Source organism: Theobroma cacao, chromosome 3, assembly GCF_000208745.1.
Source record: "Theobroma cacao cultivar B97-61/B2 chromosome 3, Criollo_cocoa_genome_V2, whole genome shotgun sequence".
Lineage (NCBI taxonomy): Eukaryota > Viridiplantae > Streptophyta > Magnoliopsida > Malvales > Malvaceae > Theobroma > Theobroma cacao.
The window spans coordinates 33750713-33766265 of record NC_030852.1 but is presented as its reverse complement, the minus strand read 5'-3'; the positions used below and the strand labels follow the sequence as shown (position 1 = coordinate 33766265).

The 15553-nt window shown below is 36.7% G+C and overlaps 3 protein-coding genes across 3 annotated transcripts; 1 reads left to right on the top strand and 2 right to left on the bottom strand.

Moving 5' to 3' along the window:
* Window positions 433-3718, top strand: LOC18606458 (F-box protein PP2-A12). The gene is made up of 3 exons (XM_018118323.1): window positions 433-1138; window positions 1758-1876; window positions 3119-3718. Exons 1-3 carry the CDS (start codon window positions 815-817, stop codon window positions 3555-3557), a joined length of 882 nt encoding a protein of 293 aa, XP_017973812.1. The 5' UTR covers window positions 433-814; the 3' UTR covers window positions 3558-3718.
* On the bottom strand, window positions 4579-10815 carry LOC18606457 (probable transcriptional regulator SLK3). Its single transcript, XM_007040067.2, has 11 exons — window positions 10379-10815; window positions 9685-9839; window positions 8564-9538; window positions 8213-8344; window positions 7880-7928; window positions 7517-7731; window positions 7367-7435; window positions 7111-7205; window positions 6154-6247; window positions 5994-6063; window positions 4579-5613 (listed from the first exon to the last, which is right to left on the bottom strand). The coding sequence occupies exons 3-11, from the start codon at window positions 9452-9454 to the stop codon at window positions 4805-4807; spliced, it is 2424 nt and encodes an 807-aa protein (XP_007040129.2). The 5' UTR covers window positions 9455-9538; window positions 9685-9839; window positions 10379-10815; the 3' UTR covers window positions 4579-4804.
* LOC18606456 (ribosomal RNA processing protein 36 homolog) lies at window positions 10969-14701 on the bottom strand. Its single transcript, XM_018118493.1, has 9 exons — window positions 14375-14701; window positions 14154-14284; window positions 14000-14066; window positions 13004-13056; window positions 12263-12317; window positions 12096-12170; window positions 11847-11964; window positions 11529-11575; window positions 10969-11439 (listed from the first exon to the last, which is right to left on the bottom strand). Exons 1-9 carry the CDS (start codon window positions 14495-14497, stop codon window positions 11329-11331), a joined length of 780 nt encoding a protein of 259 aa, XP_017973982.1. The 5' UTR covers window positions 14498-14701; the 3' UTR covers window positions 10969-11328.

Below are 15553 nucleotides of genomic sequence, written 5' to 3'. Positions count from 1 at the left end.
GAAACATTAAGCAAAGTTTCACTAACTATGGCCTAAGCATGAATATGGCACTTTTCTAGGTTGAAGAAACAAAACTCTCCCAATCCTAAAAAAAAAAAATAATAATGGCATTTCTTTAACATTGCATACCTATTGTATTATTACTATTAAAAATATAATATTGTAAATACAATTTTTGGAGTTATTAAATTTTACTTTCAGTCCAAAAATTATATAACAAATATAATATATGAAAAAGATATTAACTAAAAATTTCTAAATTAATATATACTTTTTGTTGAATGAAAAAAAAGTAAGTAATAAACGAAACCATGAGGTCAAACACTGCCCATAATAAAACCTTGGGGTCTGGCCGAACCAACTCTTTAAACCAAAATTTAAGCTACACCCCATTATATTTAGTGCACGAAGAATTGATTTGAGAAGGAAATGCTTATTCACAATCTGCACGGATTTCAGCACCACCAAGTATTTCCAGAGTTGGTAACGAAGAAAACCATGGTTAGACGACCAAACTGACATACTGAAACTTTTTTATTTTATTACAAATCTATTATCGTCAAATCAAAATCCAACTATACCATACAAATCGAAGGCCTCCCTGTCACCGTCCTCTTTCTTTCTTTTTTCTTCTTCTTTTTCTCAGCAAACAAACAGACAAAACAAAAACAGAAACAACCCTCAAAAACGAGTACGCGTCCGTGTTTGATAGTACCACACCATTTCCCTTTGCCACCTCTCTCTCTCCCCCCCTCTTTTATGAATTCTCTGCCATAGAACTTTCCAGTTCTCTGTTTTTTTCCTTTGTATCTTGATGGGTGCCAATTTCTCTGCTTTGTTCATAGACCAAGATGGTTTAGCATCTGCTTCTTCGTCATCAGTCAGTTTGGGGGACTTACCAGAGAGCTGTGTGGCATCAATTATTGGGTATTTGGATCCTCCAGAGATATGTAAATTGGCAAAGTTGAACAGAGCATTTAGAGGTGCTTCTTGGGCTGATGTTGTTTGGGAATCGAAATTGCCACCCAATTACCAAATCCTTGTTGATAAAATTCTCGGCTTTGTGCCTGAAAAGTTGGGTAAAAGAGACATCTATACAAGACTTTGTAGAGCTAATACTTTCGACGATGGCACCAAGGTATGGTTTTTGGTTCTGTTTTTGGCTGTGTTTTGTTTGGATGCTGGGAAAGACTGCGATTTTAAATTCTGGGTTTTTGAAGGTTTTTTTATTTGGCGAGATGGCTCTTTTCATAAAGACTCGAAATTTCCCTGCTTTACTTTTTCCTCTGTTTTATGGCATTCACTCAGCTATGAATCAGATAATTCTCTTCACGGATTTGAGGTTGCAATTTCAAGTCTGTTTTCTTTTGTTCTTTCTGAATTTAGTTTCTACCAGATGACCAAGTAGTGTTTAAAATTTTTCATGATTTGGTGCTCCTCGTTAATTGTTTTTTTGATTTATAATGTGAACTATGATCATATAAATATAACAAAATTTGTGGGGGTAAAGCGAAAAAAAAAATCAATCATTTGGATAGAGCAAAGCTTATTGTGTTATTAATTTAACCCAAGATATTCTTCCTTTTAGAAATGAAACAATCATAAAATCATAAATGACAAGATTTAAATATCAGGCTTGGTTAATTGTTTCTGTTATTAAACAGGGAATACTAATTAATGCTTTATTGTTTTGGTTGCTTAAAATCCACGGTTTGCCTGTCTTATTGATGGCTTGAGTATTTGGATTCTCTTTGCAGAAAGTATGGCTGGATAAGAGCACAGGTGGTGTTTGTTTGTTAATCTCTTCCAGGGGGCTACGTATAACCGGGATTGATGATCGAAGATATTGGAATCATATTCCTACTGAGGAATCTAGGTGAGATACAAAGAAAGCTTTCCTATTTTTTGTCTGTACCTATTCAATTTTGAGGAGAATGGCAGCATTTTTTTTAGTTTCTTATCATTAATTTTTTAGATTGGCTGATCAAAATCAAGAGTGTTCGGGCCTTATCTTGCCGAATATATCCAAAGTATGTTTTTTTTAATATTTTTATTTTTAAATTTTGATGTATTCTGGAGAGCTCCATTTTTAATGTATGATGATGATGATGATGATGATGATGATGATGATGATGATGCTATGCTATGGCAGAGGTATTGGAAATTGTCTAAATGGGATTTGGTCTCCTAGGGTCCCTGCAAGTTTTTTTCTTTCTAATAACTTGCCTCTTTATGGAAAACAATTCCGGGATGCTCACCTTTTTTGACTTTGTCGATGGTTTCCCATTCCCATGGTTTGAGTCGTTCATGGTCAAAGCAGCTGTGTTTGATATTCAAATCTTTACATTAAGTTGTGGGGACAAACACTTAAGCATTAGTGTTATTATATACATAAACTTAAGAATATCTTATTCAACCAATTAGAGATGGGTTACGTCTTTCGTGAGTTTCAACCTCTTGTTTTTCAAAACCTATGTGTCTTACATAATTGGATGGAAACTACTAAAAATGGGCTTCATTTAATAGAAAACAGTGGTCTGATATGGTTCATATAATTGGGTGGAAATCTATGTGTATCACAGTGGCCCGATATGGTTCATATAATTGGGTGGAAACCTATGTGTATCACGGTGGCCCGATATGGTTCATGTAGCTGACTCCACTTAATGGAAAACAGCTTAGTTTGTCAGTGTTGTTTCTGCTTCTCATAGTCCAGGCAATTCTTAGCAGTTTGCAAATACATTTACATATCTACATGTTTCTGTTGGTGCACATGAGCATGATTTCTTTTTTATCTATGCTGTTGAAGAGGCGTTTTGAAACAATGTTGAGTTTCAAGGTGTACAAGCTAAAGTAAAAAAATTCATGTTCTGAAAACTTCTGTTTCATTGTTCAATGGCAGGCTATTAGTCCAAGTATAAAGCTGTTCCTCATCCCCAGTAATTTTATAAGTGATGTCTCATACTTCTTCTTCATTGTTAACTTAGTGGAAAGTGTGGATGACTGATGCAATTGATGTTGTCTGAAATGCTGTTTGGTTGATCAAAAAGATGGTCACACCATGTGTTGAAATGGAATGCTGGAAATTAATTTCCATTCACTTTTCTTTGTGATTTAGGTTCGGTTCCATTGCATATCTTCAGCAAATCTGGTGGTTTGAAGTTGATGGGGAGGTGGAATTTCCCTTTCCAGCAGGGACCTACAGCGTTTTCTTCAGACTGCAGTTGGGGCGTGCCTCTAGAAGGTTTGGTCGCCAAATCCGCAACTCTGAGAATGTCCATGGTTGGGATATAAAACCAGTAAGGTTTCAGCTATGGACTTCGGATGGTCAGCATGCCACATCTCAATGTACTTTGAGTGATCCAGGGGAATGGTTTCACTACCATGTGGGAGACTTCAATGTCGACAACTCTAATTCATCAATGAAGATTAAGTTATCTATGATGCAAATTGATTGCACGCATACAAAGGGTGGTCTCTGTTTAGACTCTGTGGTCATATACCCCAGTAAATTTAGGGAAAGGTTAAAGCACAAAGGATTTTTAAAGTGCGCTTAACCTATGTAATTACAAGTTTCTATTTTGTAGAGAGGTACACCTATTCAAAGGAGAGTGTAATTAAGTTGTAGCTGGTTTTTTGAGGGTTAGAGACTTGGGAGTCAATTTTGTCTATAAATTATGTTTCTGTTTGTTTATCTATTATGCCCTTTTCTGTCTCATCCTTTTGATAATGAGTACGTCTCTGCAAGTTTTAAGAGTTTTATTATCATTTGCTAACACTTGTAAGCATAGTTTATAGGCATCGAAAACAGCAATCTATTGTAAACCTACATTCACTAAAAAGTAGACTCACGTGTCATTAGAGAAAGACTTGAAATCTTGTGAGATAGTGTAGGGTAGGGACTATGGGTTTGCTTGTATTCTATCCCAAGAGAAATAATAGAGAAAACATTCTTCAGTCATTTAGCAAGAAGATTGCCGTTGAAGAACTCTGCTACAAAAGCAATAGCCAGTGAAACTGGAAAAGGGGAGACTCTAACTATCAATGATAATTAACATACCAGTCATTCTCAGTTTCTCATGATTTGGTTTGGAGCTTCCTTTCTGATTTAGTCTCTTCAATCATTCTGTCTATTTCTCTGGGCTTGGCATTTTCTTGGGTGTTTTCCATCTTGTCCATGTGCGCCATTGATGAGTAGTAGTCCATCCTCGACAACTTCATTGCTTCCATCTTTTAGCAATCTACGTGCAAAATTGTCATAGCTCTAATTATTTCTGGTACTGGTAGGCTTTCTTCTTAATATCACCGAAAGTTGAATACACGAAGGATTTTAATGAATGTAGGATTTGTCCTGTAATGGTACACTAACCTGAATTGCTGTTAAAACTCAGAGTCGTTTTTTTCCTCCATTTTTTTAATCTGCAGTTTGATCACCTGCTGGTATTTACCTAACTTGAAAATATCCTCCATATCCCTGGAGTATTATGTAACATTCCTTGAATTCGCCTTATTCTCACAAATCCAGCAATGGTACAAAGTACAGGGAAGTAAGACATGAATTATCAGGCGTCGTTTTCTATAACAATGTCAGAATTTCACTGGGTTGTAAAAACAGATCTAAACCATAAATTTTCAATTTTTCAGAAAAGAAAGGTAACACACTGACCATCCGAAGCCATTGCAACCCCTAAAACTTTCTCAAGTTTGCTTATTACATTCATATCAAGCACTTTGCAAGAAAAAAAGGGGGGCACGAAAACTCCTGTCCAAAAATTTTCAGATTAACAGGCATATAACCAGTTAGTTAAACTTTCCAGCCCTGACCCAGGTGATGATCACCTGCGGGATTTCCATTTTTGTAATAATCATGACCCATAATCCGCACCATTTCAAGCAAATCTGGTTCTCTTTTAACGAAGCTATCATTTCCAGAAGCACTGGAAGAGTCCCCATTGCAAGCAGCTGAGACTGCGAACTTGTGCATGTTCCCACCAGTGCTAGATGACTTTCTTGAGGCAGCTGCTTTGGCCATGTTGTCAAAATCTAACCCGTTGACAAGCTTATCTGTTCTTTTGGCTTCGGCCTGCAAGCCAATGGGAGTGGTCCAACCTATCTCTTGGTTTACTTTTTCCTTATCACCCTCATTCTCTGCTCTGCTGTTACTGATCATCTTCTGTAGCCATTTTTGGATCATACACTCTTGATTATTCTTGCCGCATTCAGAAAAATTATAACTTGACAAGTCATTAACTGGTATGTCCTGACTCAGTCCCAAACTTGATATTTTACGACCCTGGAATGGCTTGGTAGATGCACCCTCCTTAGACCTGTTGCATTTACGAGAATGTGCCTCTTTCCATTTGCTTGCATTGGAGGTCAGTGTGGTCAGTCTTGACAATCGACTGGGTGATTCCTCCTCCGAATTAATCAAATTTGGGTTGCGGGTTATTTTTGGGCTTCCATTGTTGTTGTTGTTAAAATGAGGAGATATGCCCAACAACTTATTGCAGTCAGTAGGCAGACTTTGAACACTCTTTAGTGGTAACTTTTCTTTTCCCTCACCTCTCAGAGGCTTGATAAAAGTGGTTTGTTGAGGATATTTCTTCAAGCCCTCTGCAACGAAGATAGATATCAGCATTAGCTTCATCAATAACCAATAAATCACTGCTTCAAGAAGAGTATCAAAGTACAATGGGTAATTTTAAACAGGAATCGGACAACATACAACATCTAATAACCGTCATATTCAATAAAAAAGGGGGCAAAGGTTTACCATCCTCTCTCAAATTGCTTATGATAGAAGTTTTACATTAAAAGTTACATATATAAATTCAACTAATCCTAAATAACATCATAGCTGCTTATATTCATGAAGGTATTCTTTCATTTTTTTTAAAAAAAAAAACACCTAAAAGACAGATCAAATACCAGTAATGACAAGTTGGCTTTAAAATATCCGTACCATCAACTGAAACATGCATGATATTTCTTACCAACTGGTCCAATGTTATTGTCCTTGCTGAAAGTCATCAAGTCTTTCATACTTTCAACGACCCCAGCTATCTGTAAGATTATTATGATTTTCAATATCTGTCAATTATTGGAACTATCGGCCTTTCAGTTTTGAGAGAGTAAAGAATTATCTATATTTACCTGTAAGCATCGAATATATCTTTTGGAAAACCCTAAGTCATCAATGAGCTCCAAATCCAAATTACTCACAAGCTGACCTCCAGTTGTCAGAAACCTGTTATATGGGTAATGATCAGAAACCAGACTCATCGGTAAACATCTTTGTCATATATACAAAGCACCAAATGTAATACCTAGGAACAGTATAACCAAAGTAGAAAATAAATTTTACAGAGTAGAACAGGATTTTGCTACCATGGTCTGCTTTTCTATCATGTTCACACTAAGCTGGACACATGCAGGAACTTCAGAACCACCACTAAGCTGATCCTTTCATCAGATGACACTACCAATTCCTTTTCACAGTCTAGACAAGTTAAGTGAGGCACAGAATGTGGCAGCAGACAGAGTATTCTATCCATCAATCTCTGCATGCAGTTTGGTCTGGAGACCCCCCTGACTAAAATTGTAGATCATAGTATTCTTACACTTGCGGCTTACATGAGTCAAGCGGGTAATTGTTATTTAAATGTTGCTATAAAAACCGTTCCATGTAGATACTCTGAAGACAAATCGAAGACTTGGAAAATGCTCCAACTAGCTTTGCATGATCTATATAGGCGCTGCAGGGACCTTTTAACGTGGCATATGTGACATCAACAATTAAAAGCCATCATTTATGCATATCAATTAGCCAGCCAACTTAATACCTAGATCATCCGTAATTCCCAGGAAAGGTAGCAAGAAAACAAAAACCAAAATAAACAGAGAAATTACTTGCCACCTAAATAATCTTCTTTCAATGAATAATAACCTCTTGATCCAGAATTACTAAACCTTTCTGTTAACAGAACTTCGAAAATTGTGTTACTTGTGTATGTTAAAGAATTTATCTGGCACCTGACCATGGAAATCATCCGTACAAATACTATTTTCATATTTTAAAGAATAAAATTTCAATGAGAAATGCTGTTTTACCTATTGCAATCTTCTTGGAGACAACGTGGTGAAAACTTATTAGATCCATTAATTGTGCTTTGATATTTTTGTGCAGCATGAACCAATCCATGTACCTGTTAACAGAACATGCATGGCAGGTATTTAGGCCCTAATAATGTTCAGCTGAATACTAAGCTGCTAAGGCATAGGATTTCCTTGTCAAAGAAGAATCCTAAAATGGAAATGAATGACTGCTTGTAAATTACATTTTGCATGGATAAAGAAAGTAAATTACCTGAGCAACAATAAAACTGCGGTGCAGAAGTTCTTCATGATGCCTTGCACAAAACTCCCATGACAATATCTGAGAAACAATAGGAATGCAACAACTTGAGTTCAACATGAACTGTCAATCTATGAACTTCACATGCATGAGCTTCATTACCTTCAAATCATAAGTAAAAATTATTCGAAGTTTGCCCTCACGAACAACACGAACTTGGTCATAGACACTCTCTTGAACTGCCTTTTCATATTCCAACATCATCAATCCCGAAGGCAATTTACGTTCACATGGCAGATCAAGAAACAAGATTTCATCGATCACCCCACTTTCAAATGATACTTTGTAAAGCCTAGGGAGCACTTCAGAAGTCGCCTCTGCCAAGCAGAAAAGGGTAGGAACCAATTACTTGCCACCAACAACTTCAGATAATCAGAAACTGAAGCCAGCAAGTCAACACATGCAAGTACATGCTTGTGCCAAAATATCGAGCTAATGCCATATATGAGCAGATGTTTTGCTTACCAAAACCCCTTCCTGATATTGAACCACATAGGTTGCAGTGCCATTGAGCCTAGGGAAAACAGCACCAACTTGTGAATAGATGAAAGCGATACAAAAAGAAAGAGAGACGTTAAGGGTTGAATATATTCAAATGCAACCATCTAATGTCATGGCTTACTAAAAAAATCAAAGCATGCATGAACATGAAGACACATATTCATGATTGAAGCCATCTAAAGCCAACACTTACATTAGAATTGATTCATGAACTGACTAGAATAAAAATTAAGAAATGAACAACGATTTATCTTTTACTGGTATTAAATTAAATGTGATGGCAGCAAGAAAACTAACCATTGCTGCCTGGGGAAAAACACCAGAGGAATGGTGTCTAACATTATCATACAAAGACAAACACCACCTCTTTTTAGCATTAGGAGCATAATATTCCTCCACAAACTTCCTCCAATACTCAATACCATTTTCCTACAAAGGATTAAAAAACAAAAGAAAAAGAAAAAGGAAAATTTAAGACACCTTAAAACTGAATTAAAATATGTTAAAAAACCAAGTAGAGTCTAAATATTAAGCCAAAAATAGGGCACGCATCCGTATAGCCAACATTAATAGCGACAATGCAAAACATATAAAACAGGGGTATAAATAAATAAATTGAAGAAAAACAAAATATTATAGCTAACTCACTGGTGGTCGATGCCTCAAATGATATACATACTGCATCAGCCGACGAGAACAAACAACATCAAAAGGATTCACAAATGGTCCTTGACATATGCCTGGCTGTTGTAAATGGTGCCTCATCTGTTGCTGTCCCTGCTGTTTCAAGTCAACTCCCTTAAACTGGGAAATTGATTGCAAGTTTTTCTCTTTGTGTTCATTCAGCGACTTATTCTGCTGAAGAAATGCCTTCAGCACTCCCATTTGGCCTTGCAATTGCACAGAATCCCGACTCTCCAGTGGCTGTTTCATAATATGCTCTTGCAGTATTACATCTTGATTGAGATCTAGTCTAGGCTTCTTAGGGCATGAATTATGAAGTTCCTGTTTTATGTCATGAGGAAGTGAGTCTTCATGCTTTTGTGATGCATTACTGGAATTAGCATTAAGAATTCCTGGCTGCTGTTTCCTTTTACCTACTTGTGAGCCATTCATATAAGACATATGTTGCCCTCTAGACAACGCATCCACAACTGAGGTTCGTGAACTGCTCAAGTCATGTGATGACAGCACAGGCAATTTGGGGATATCGACATGAGAATCAATATTAGTAGGGGAAGTTCTCTGCAATTGAGGATGTTCTGAAACAGACGAGATGCCCTCACTTTCCCGAAAGGTACAAGTCAAATTAGTTGCACTATTTACCACAGTGCAGCACTTATCCAGATTGAAATCTGAGATTCCAGCATTAGTACTAGGCAAATTTCTGGAGGCTCTACCTAAGAGAGATGCCACCACATTCTGGCACTGTTCATCCTTCTGCAACAAGTTACTAGAACCTGAGGACTGCACCAAGCCTCTAGACACCCAGGGCATTGCCCTAGAGTTGTTGGAATCCAAGAAGGCATCTAGAGCCATACCTATCAACTATTGGCCTTTGAGACAAAGACAAGGAATAAAGGCTCAGTAGAATTCACCCTTGATTCTTGATGCCATCAGAACCTTCAAACAAAAGCCAAACCAGCAAGCATATAAGTACACGGTTATTCCTAGGCTCCTAGCATCCTATGAAAGAAAGAGTAATGCATGCAACATACACGTATGCAAAATGTATAAACAAGAGATTGAAACAGAAAAGAAAAACCAACCAAAATGAGATTCCCTGTAGTTTTGGATTTATTTGCAAGATTTTGCGTCTATTTTGCTTTCTTTCTTTCTTCTTCTTCTTTTTTTTCCTTTGAAAGACAAGCATCAAATTGCTTTTATTTCAAAATTTGCCCATGATGACGTTGGAATGGAACAGCTGCAGAGATAGAATTTGAACATTGAAAATATAACTGAAACACTAAGAAAATATTCACATGCTTTGGCTATATATAAGAAAAAATACTCATGCCCGACATTTAACTCAACAATTTCTGTAAGCATCTTATAACATCATAACAAGCATTCACTGACAACGCCAACACAAAAAAATGGTCAAAGGAAAAAAGCAAGGTGCATGTAAAACAGGCTTAAAACATAAACTTATGTTAAGTAGTCTCAGCTAGCAAAGGATCAACAGAGCATTAAATTAGTCTAAAATTTTTTTTCCTTTATTTACCCCAAAAGAAGAACGAAGAGAAAATGTGACTCACAATAAAGCTGAAACAGTTCTCTTCATCGAAATTCAGGCAAAAAACAAATGTTACTACTGTTATAGCCCCAACTAAATAAATCATCTTTCATCCTTATAAGTAAATACCCCTCTATTCTTATAAACAAGAAAATATGAACATCTTTTCTTTCTCTGCTTCGAAAGTTGCTATATTCGAGGCAAAATAAAAAATTAGAAAACCTTACTTTGCTGCAACTGTTTCATCATTTTTGTCTACACAAAGCAAAGGAAATGTGGGTTCTTTTTCAACAAACGATTCAAACCAATGCCAGACATAAGAAACCCAAAAAAGTAAAGTCCTAACCTATTTTTTCAGGGATGATTTTTTTTTTATTTGTTGGGGGAGGGAGGGGAGAGGTGGAGGGTGGGGGTAAGCTAAAACTTTTGAAACGTTTTCAGAATATGCAGAGGTGAGAGTTGGTTTTATGCAGTGAGCGGGAAGAAAGCTGAAGATGCACCGACTGAGAGGGAGAACAACCGGTTGACGTCGGTTTGCTTAAAGGAGATGACTGGATGGGCAGTGAGAATCTTGGGACATATGTCAAACGAGGAACAGCCACGTACTACTGTTGTGCTTGCATGGTGTAACTTCGACTTTTCCTTGTCTCAGTCTGCCTTTACATATCCCATTCTAACTTTTTTAGTTAATTGCTATCTCAGGACTGCCCTCGAACTTTGCTTCGACAGTTTGACCAGTCTTCTTTCATGTTTTCTTTTGTGTAAACTATTTTTAGTTACTCCAAAAGCCTCCAACGGATATAAAAGGAAAGACCAATAAAGGAAAAGTGTGGTCTATACTGATATTATAGTATTTTTACTATCTCATAATCAGAAAGAAACTACAAAATTGATAAAATGTTGGAAAATTGCTAAAGAAAAAAAAAACCTTGCCCCAAACTGCTGTTTTTGTCTAAGAATACATGACCAGATACAAATAGCTAATAATTCAATCATATCCGTTGCCTAAAACAAATCTCTAATAGTGAGAACGAAAACGTTGCCTATCTTAACTCAGTGCCGCTTAAAACTTAGATCTCATTTGAAGCAACACACACAGAGGGCATGCATGCCTTAACATGCGAGATGGAAGAACATGTATATACAGCTCTCAAGCCACCAAAACCTTGTGGGATCGTTAACCTTGTTGCTCACTATTATTGGGCCGACGATAGGGCATGAATCTGTGATCCTTAGCAGCATTCTTCCTTCGCCTTTTCTCAATGAACGATTCAAGTTTGCCGGATGCCTGATAATATCATCAATTTAGTCATTAATTGAGAGTTATTCAATGTCATAAGGAAATTTTTTGAATTACATGAGAAGTCAAATACACACCTTGAGTTTTTTATACTTCTCAATAAGCCTTTGCTTCCGAATTTCAGCTGCAAAAGAAATGAACCAAGTTAGCATCCATTAAAATGAGCCAACATGAACATTGGCAGCTACACTTAAATACAAAATCGACATAATAACAGTTTTAGTGTCCACTCAAAAGTCAAAGGATCTCAACATGAGCAAGTTTCTGTCTTTGTAGGCAAAAATACTTCTCCAGTTGCTTGTTAAGGTCCTTGTCAGATTCCAGAGGCATTAAACATGATGACACAAAAAAGAAGAAAGCTAGAGCAAGTGAGACAGAGAGATTAATGACATTACATTTCTTAAGATAGAAGGGGCGCTTCCCGAGCTTTGCTGCTTCTCTTTCTTTCTTCTTGTGCTCAGCCAGAATCTTTGCATCAGTATGCTTTGCTGACTCAAACTTTATTTGCTTGTCCTGATATGTGATCAGATGTCAAAAAGTTGATAGGAAGGTGCTTCAATATATCCAGAGAGCCCAATAGCAGACCATGGATTAAAACAAGATGGAGAGTATACTATTTTCTTTTTAATAGAAAACACACTTACGATCCAAGAAATACTGTTCTTCAGTTCACCAATGACTTTTGGGTCTTTGGCCTTTTTAAGTCGTTTCTGCGCCTCCTGCCATGACCACGAAATACATTGTTGAAAAATGACAAAGTACAAACCCAAAAAAGAGAAAACATCAATATTCAATGATTAGAGAATAGTACCTCTCTTTCAGCCGGTAGGTTGTTCTCAAACAGAAAATTATATCTCTTTCTGAACCTGCAAAACAAAGAGTAATTGCCACCAACAAGTTATAGAAATCTCGTACAGCGATTACTAAAGCAATAACCTGAAACAGACATAATCCCCAAAAGAAAGAAGTCAAGACCCTCAACTTTGACAAGACCTGACCCATGGAATGCTATCTCCATCAAGAGGTTGACAAATAACATGCAGGCCCATCATTTTAGAAGTACGAAGAAAATACGTGGCCTCAGATGAGACAGAGTGTGTCATGGTAAACTAGGCTACTCACGATGAAATTATGGTATGTCGATAACTAACATAAAGAAATTTATCAAAGCAGAGGTCCATTGACTTGTAAAAGATAACCAGATTCCTCTTGCTGGCTTTCTCAAGATTTTCTTGCATTCTTCAATAAATCAAATTTCAATAGCATCTACCTTTCTTTTTTCCCTTTCTGATCAATGAGGTTGAAAACATTTGCACCAATAAATGAAGCTCAACTAACCAATCAGAACGTTGTCTTTAAACAAAACAGTCAGAACTACCAATACATGAAAACTTGCCATCCAACTTGTTTGTTCATGGATACATTAGACTTCAACTAAATTATGTAGGAAAATAAAAGTTGCAAAAATACCAATTGTAGAGAACTACACACTAAAGGAACACATGACAAAAAAGCAACTAATTAAATGATTTAGAGAGAAGAGGAGACACACCCCTCAGCATCAAGTTTACCACATAAAGATTCAAAACGAGGGTCACGTACCACCTGAACATAAACAAGCACACAGATTTAATTTATTTTTCATTACATTAGTAATTGAAACAAAACTAGCAAGTGGTGCTCTTTCAAAAAGAAAGATTTCAATTATTGTGATTTTCCATCAGATTCAATGCCACAATAACTGTGATCTTGCACACATAAATTGGCCAAAGAACATTTAGTGAGGACATAGCAACTAAAATGATATAAGCTATACACATGTGATATTTACTAAATGGCACCAAATTTGCATAAAATTTTCTCCAAAAAGGAAAAATAAAATAAAAACAATTATTATTTATGGGTATGAAATAGAACTTCAGGGTGGGATCATGTTTACTACTTACAAGCCACCATAAACAACGTCAAGAAAAAAGATAAAAACTCGAAATTCAAAAAAATCCATGCCCATAAATCAGAGGAGCAACTTCAATAGTTTACTATTAACATACTTAAAATTTGAAAGATAATTACAAGATTAGACAGCCAAGAAACAATTAAAGTCTTCTACAGCTCACCAACAGGCACATAATTCCATTAAAGCAAAAGTAGGATACCAAATGAACATTAATTTTGAGCAAGCAAAACAACAATTACACTACTTCACTTTTCCAAAAAAAAAAACACTTTTTTTTGATAAACCATAAGCATTTCATTAAAATGGGTTACAAAGTAACCCTTTAAGAAAACAAAAGTGTAGATGTCGACCTATAACCCTGTACAAATCATCTGATCAACCTAGACACTGCAAAAACCATCCAAATATTCTTCCTTTACAAAAAACCACCCTACAGTCCCATATGGCTACCCCGTTCAACTCAGAAGCAGTCCATAAAACCTGTTCCACGCATCCCCCAACCCCATCCAAAAACAAGCACTACTGTATGTTCAGCAACCAATACGTTAAACCATTAAAAACAAAACCAAATTTCAAAGAAACACGAGTTACCTTTTTGGGTGCTTGAATAGCCTGTCTAAATGACCTCATTGGTTTCTTGCTACTAAGCTCCACTGGCCTATAAACTCAAATCAAAACAAAAATATATATAAAAAACTAAAACAAAAAAAATTCAAAACTTCTGTCACAATAGAAAAAGATATACCTATTCTTGTTAGCGCGGCGATGCTTGTTCTCTGAATGGTGTTTTCGAGAAACTGACTCAGTACCATCGGCACGTGCTTTTTGCAGCTCTTCAAATGTAACTTCTGCTAATTCCTGCTCTATCTCTACCTCCTACAACCCTCCCAGAAAACGAAAAACACGATCAATATTCAATTGAGAATCGGCAAAAGAAAAAAGAATAGCTCCATAAGAAATACCCACTTCATCAGAATCAATGTAATCATCAGATTCCTCTTCTTCCGAAGATTCAATCTCTTCTTCTTCTCCGCGTTCCTCAAAGTAGGTTTTGCTTGAAGTGGCAATTGAGTTAATGGGTTTCTTCATTTTTCTAAAACTGAGTGAAAGAAGGCTAATCCAATAGATGCATGAGTGACGTAGGGAGCTAAGTAGGGGCGAAACAAAGGAAACAAGATTTTATGAGACGGAACTGAAAGAAATTGATCTAACAAAGGGTTTAGCCACAGGGCAGAGCAAACTCGCTCTAGGCTGAGGGGAAAACCACTTACCGGTACCACACCGGCCTAAACAAGGCCCGCCGGTTAAGCTTTTCATGGGCATGCCTAGATCCGGCCCATACCATACCATGTTGGTCCACTAAGGCCCACAATTAGGATTTCATTGCCCACGTGGTAAGACAATGGGGCAATAATAACCACGTGGCAAGCGTGGAAAAAACACAAGCAAAGCAAATCAAACGAAAAAAAATTCTCTTTGTTCGTCTGAAACGCAGGCAAAAATCCCAAATTTGCGAAATCCCGGAATCAAGTGAGGACACGAAAGCAACAAAATTCTTCTCTTTTTTTGTTTCTGCTTCACGAGTTGAGTTGAGTGTCATGGAAATTGGAACTCAAAAGTCGTGCCTCACCTGAACGATCTAAAAGAGAGAGAGAGACATTCCTAGATCGATAATGGGTTTTGCATTAAGGTTTCAATTGATTTGGGTTTCTTAATCGAGGCAAGGGCTTCAGAGTTTTTCCTTTCCTTTTTGTGTAGATGATCGATGGTTTACACTACTAAGCCAGATAAATATTCATTTGATTTCTTTTAGCCCTTTTTTTTCAAATTTTGGATTTCCAATTCATAATTTTATTTTTTATAATTTAATAAATCAATGTTAAATACCTAATGCGTACATAAATTTCATGCATAATATTGTAACACAAACATTTAATAAAGATGATTTTGATCTTTTTAATACAGTCCATTTCAATCTACTTCTCTGAGACACTCATCCGAACATGAGGAGCTGAAATTCAAATGGCAAAGCATTGAAGACTTGTGATACGGCGACAGTGAAGATCATGTTGACGGAGACGTTGATTCTTTGAGCAGCCAAAGCCAGCAATGTAAATGTACATGGCGACCACCGCGAGGGTGCTT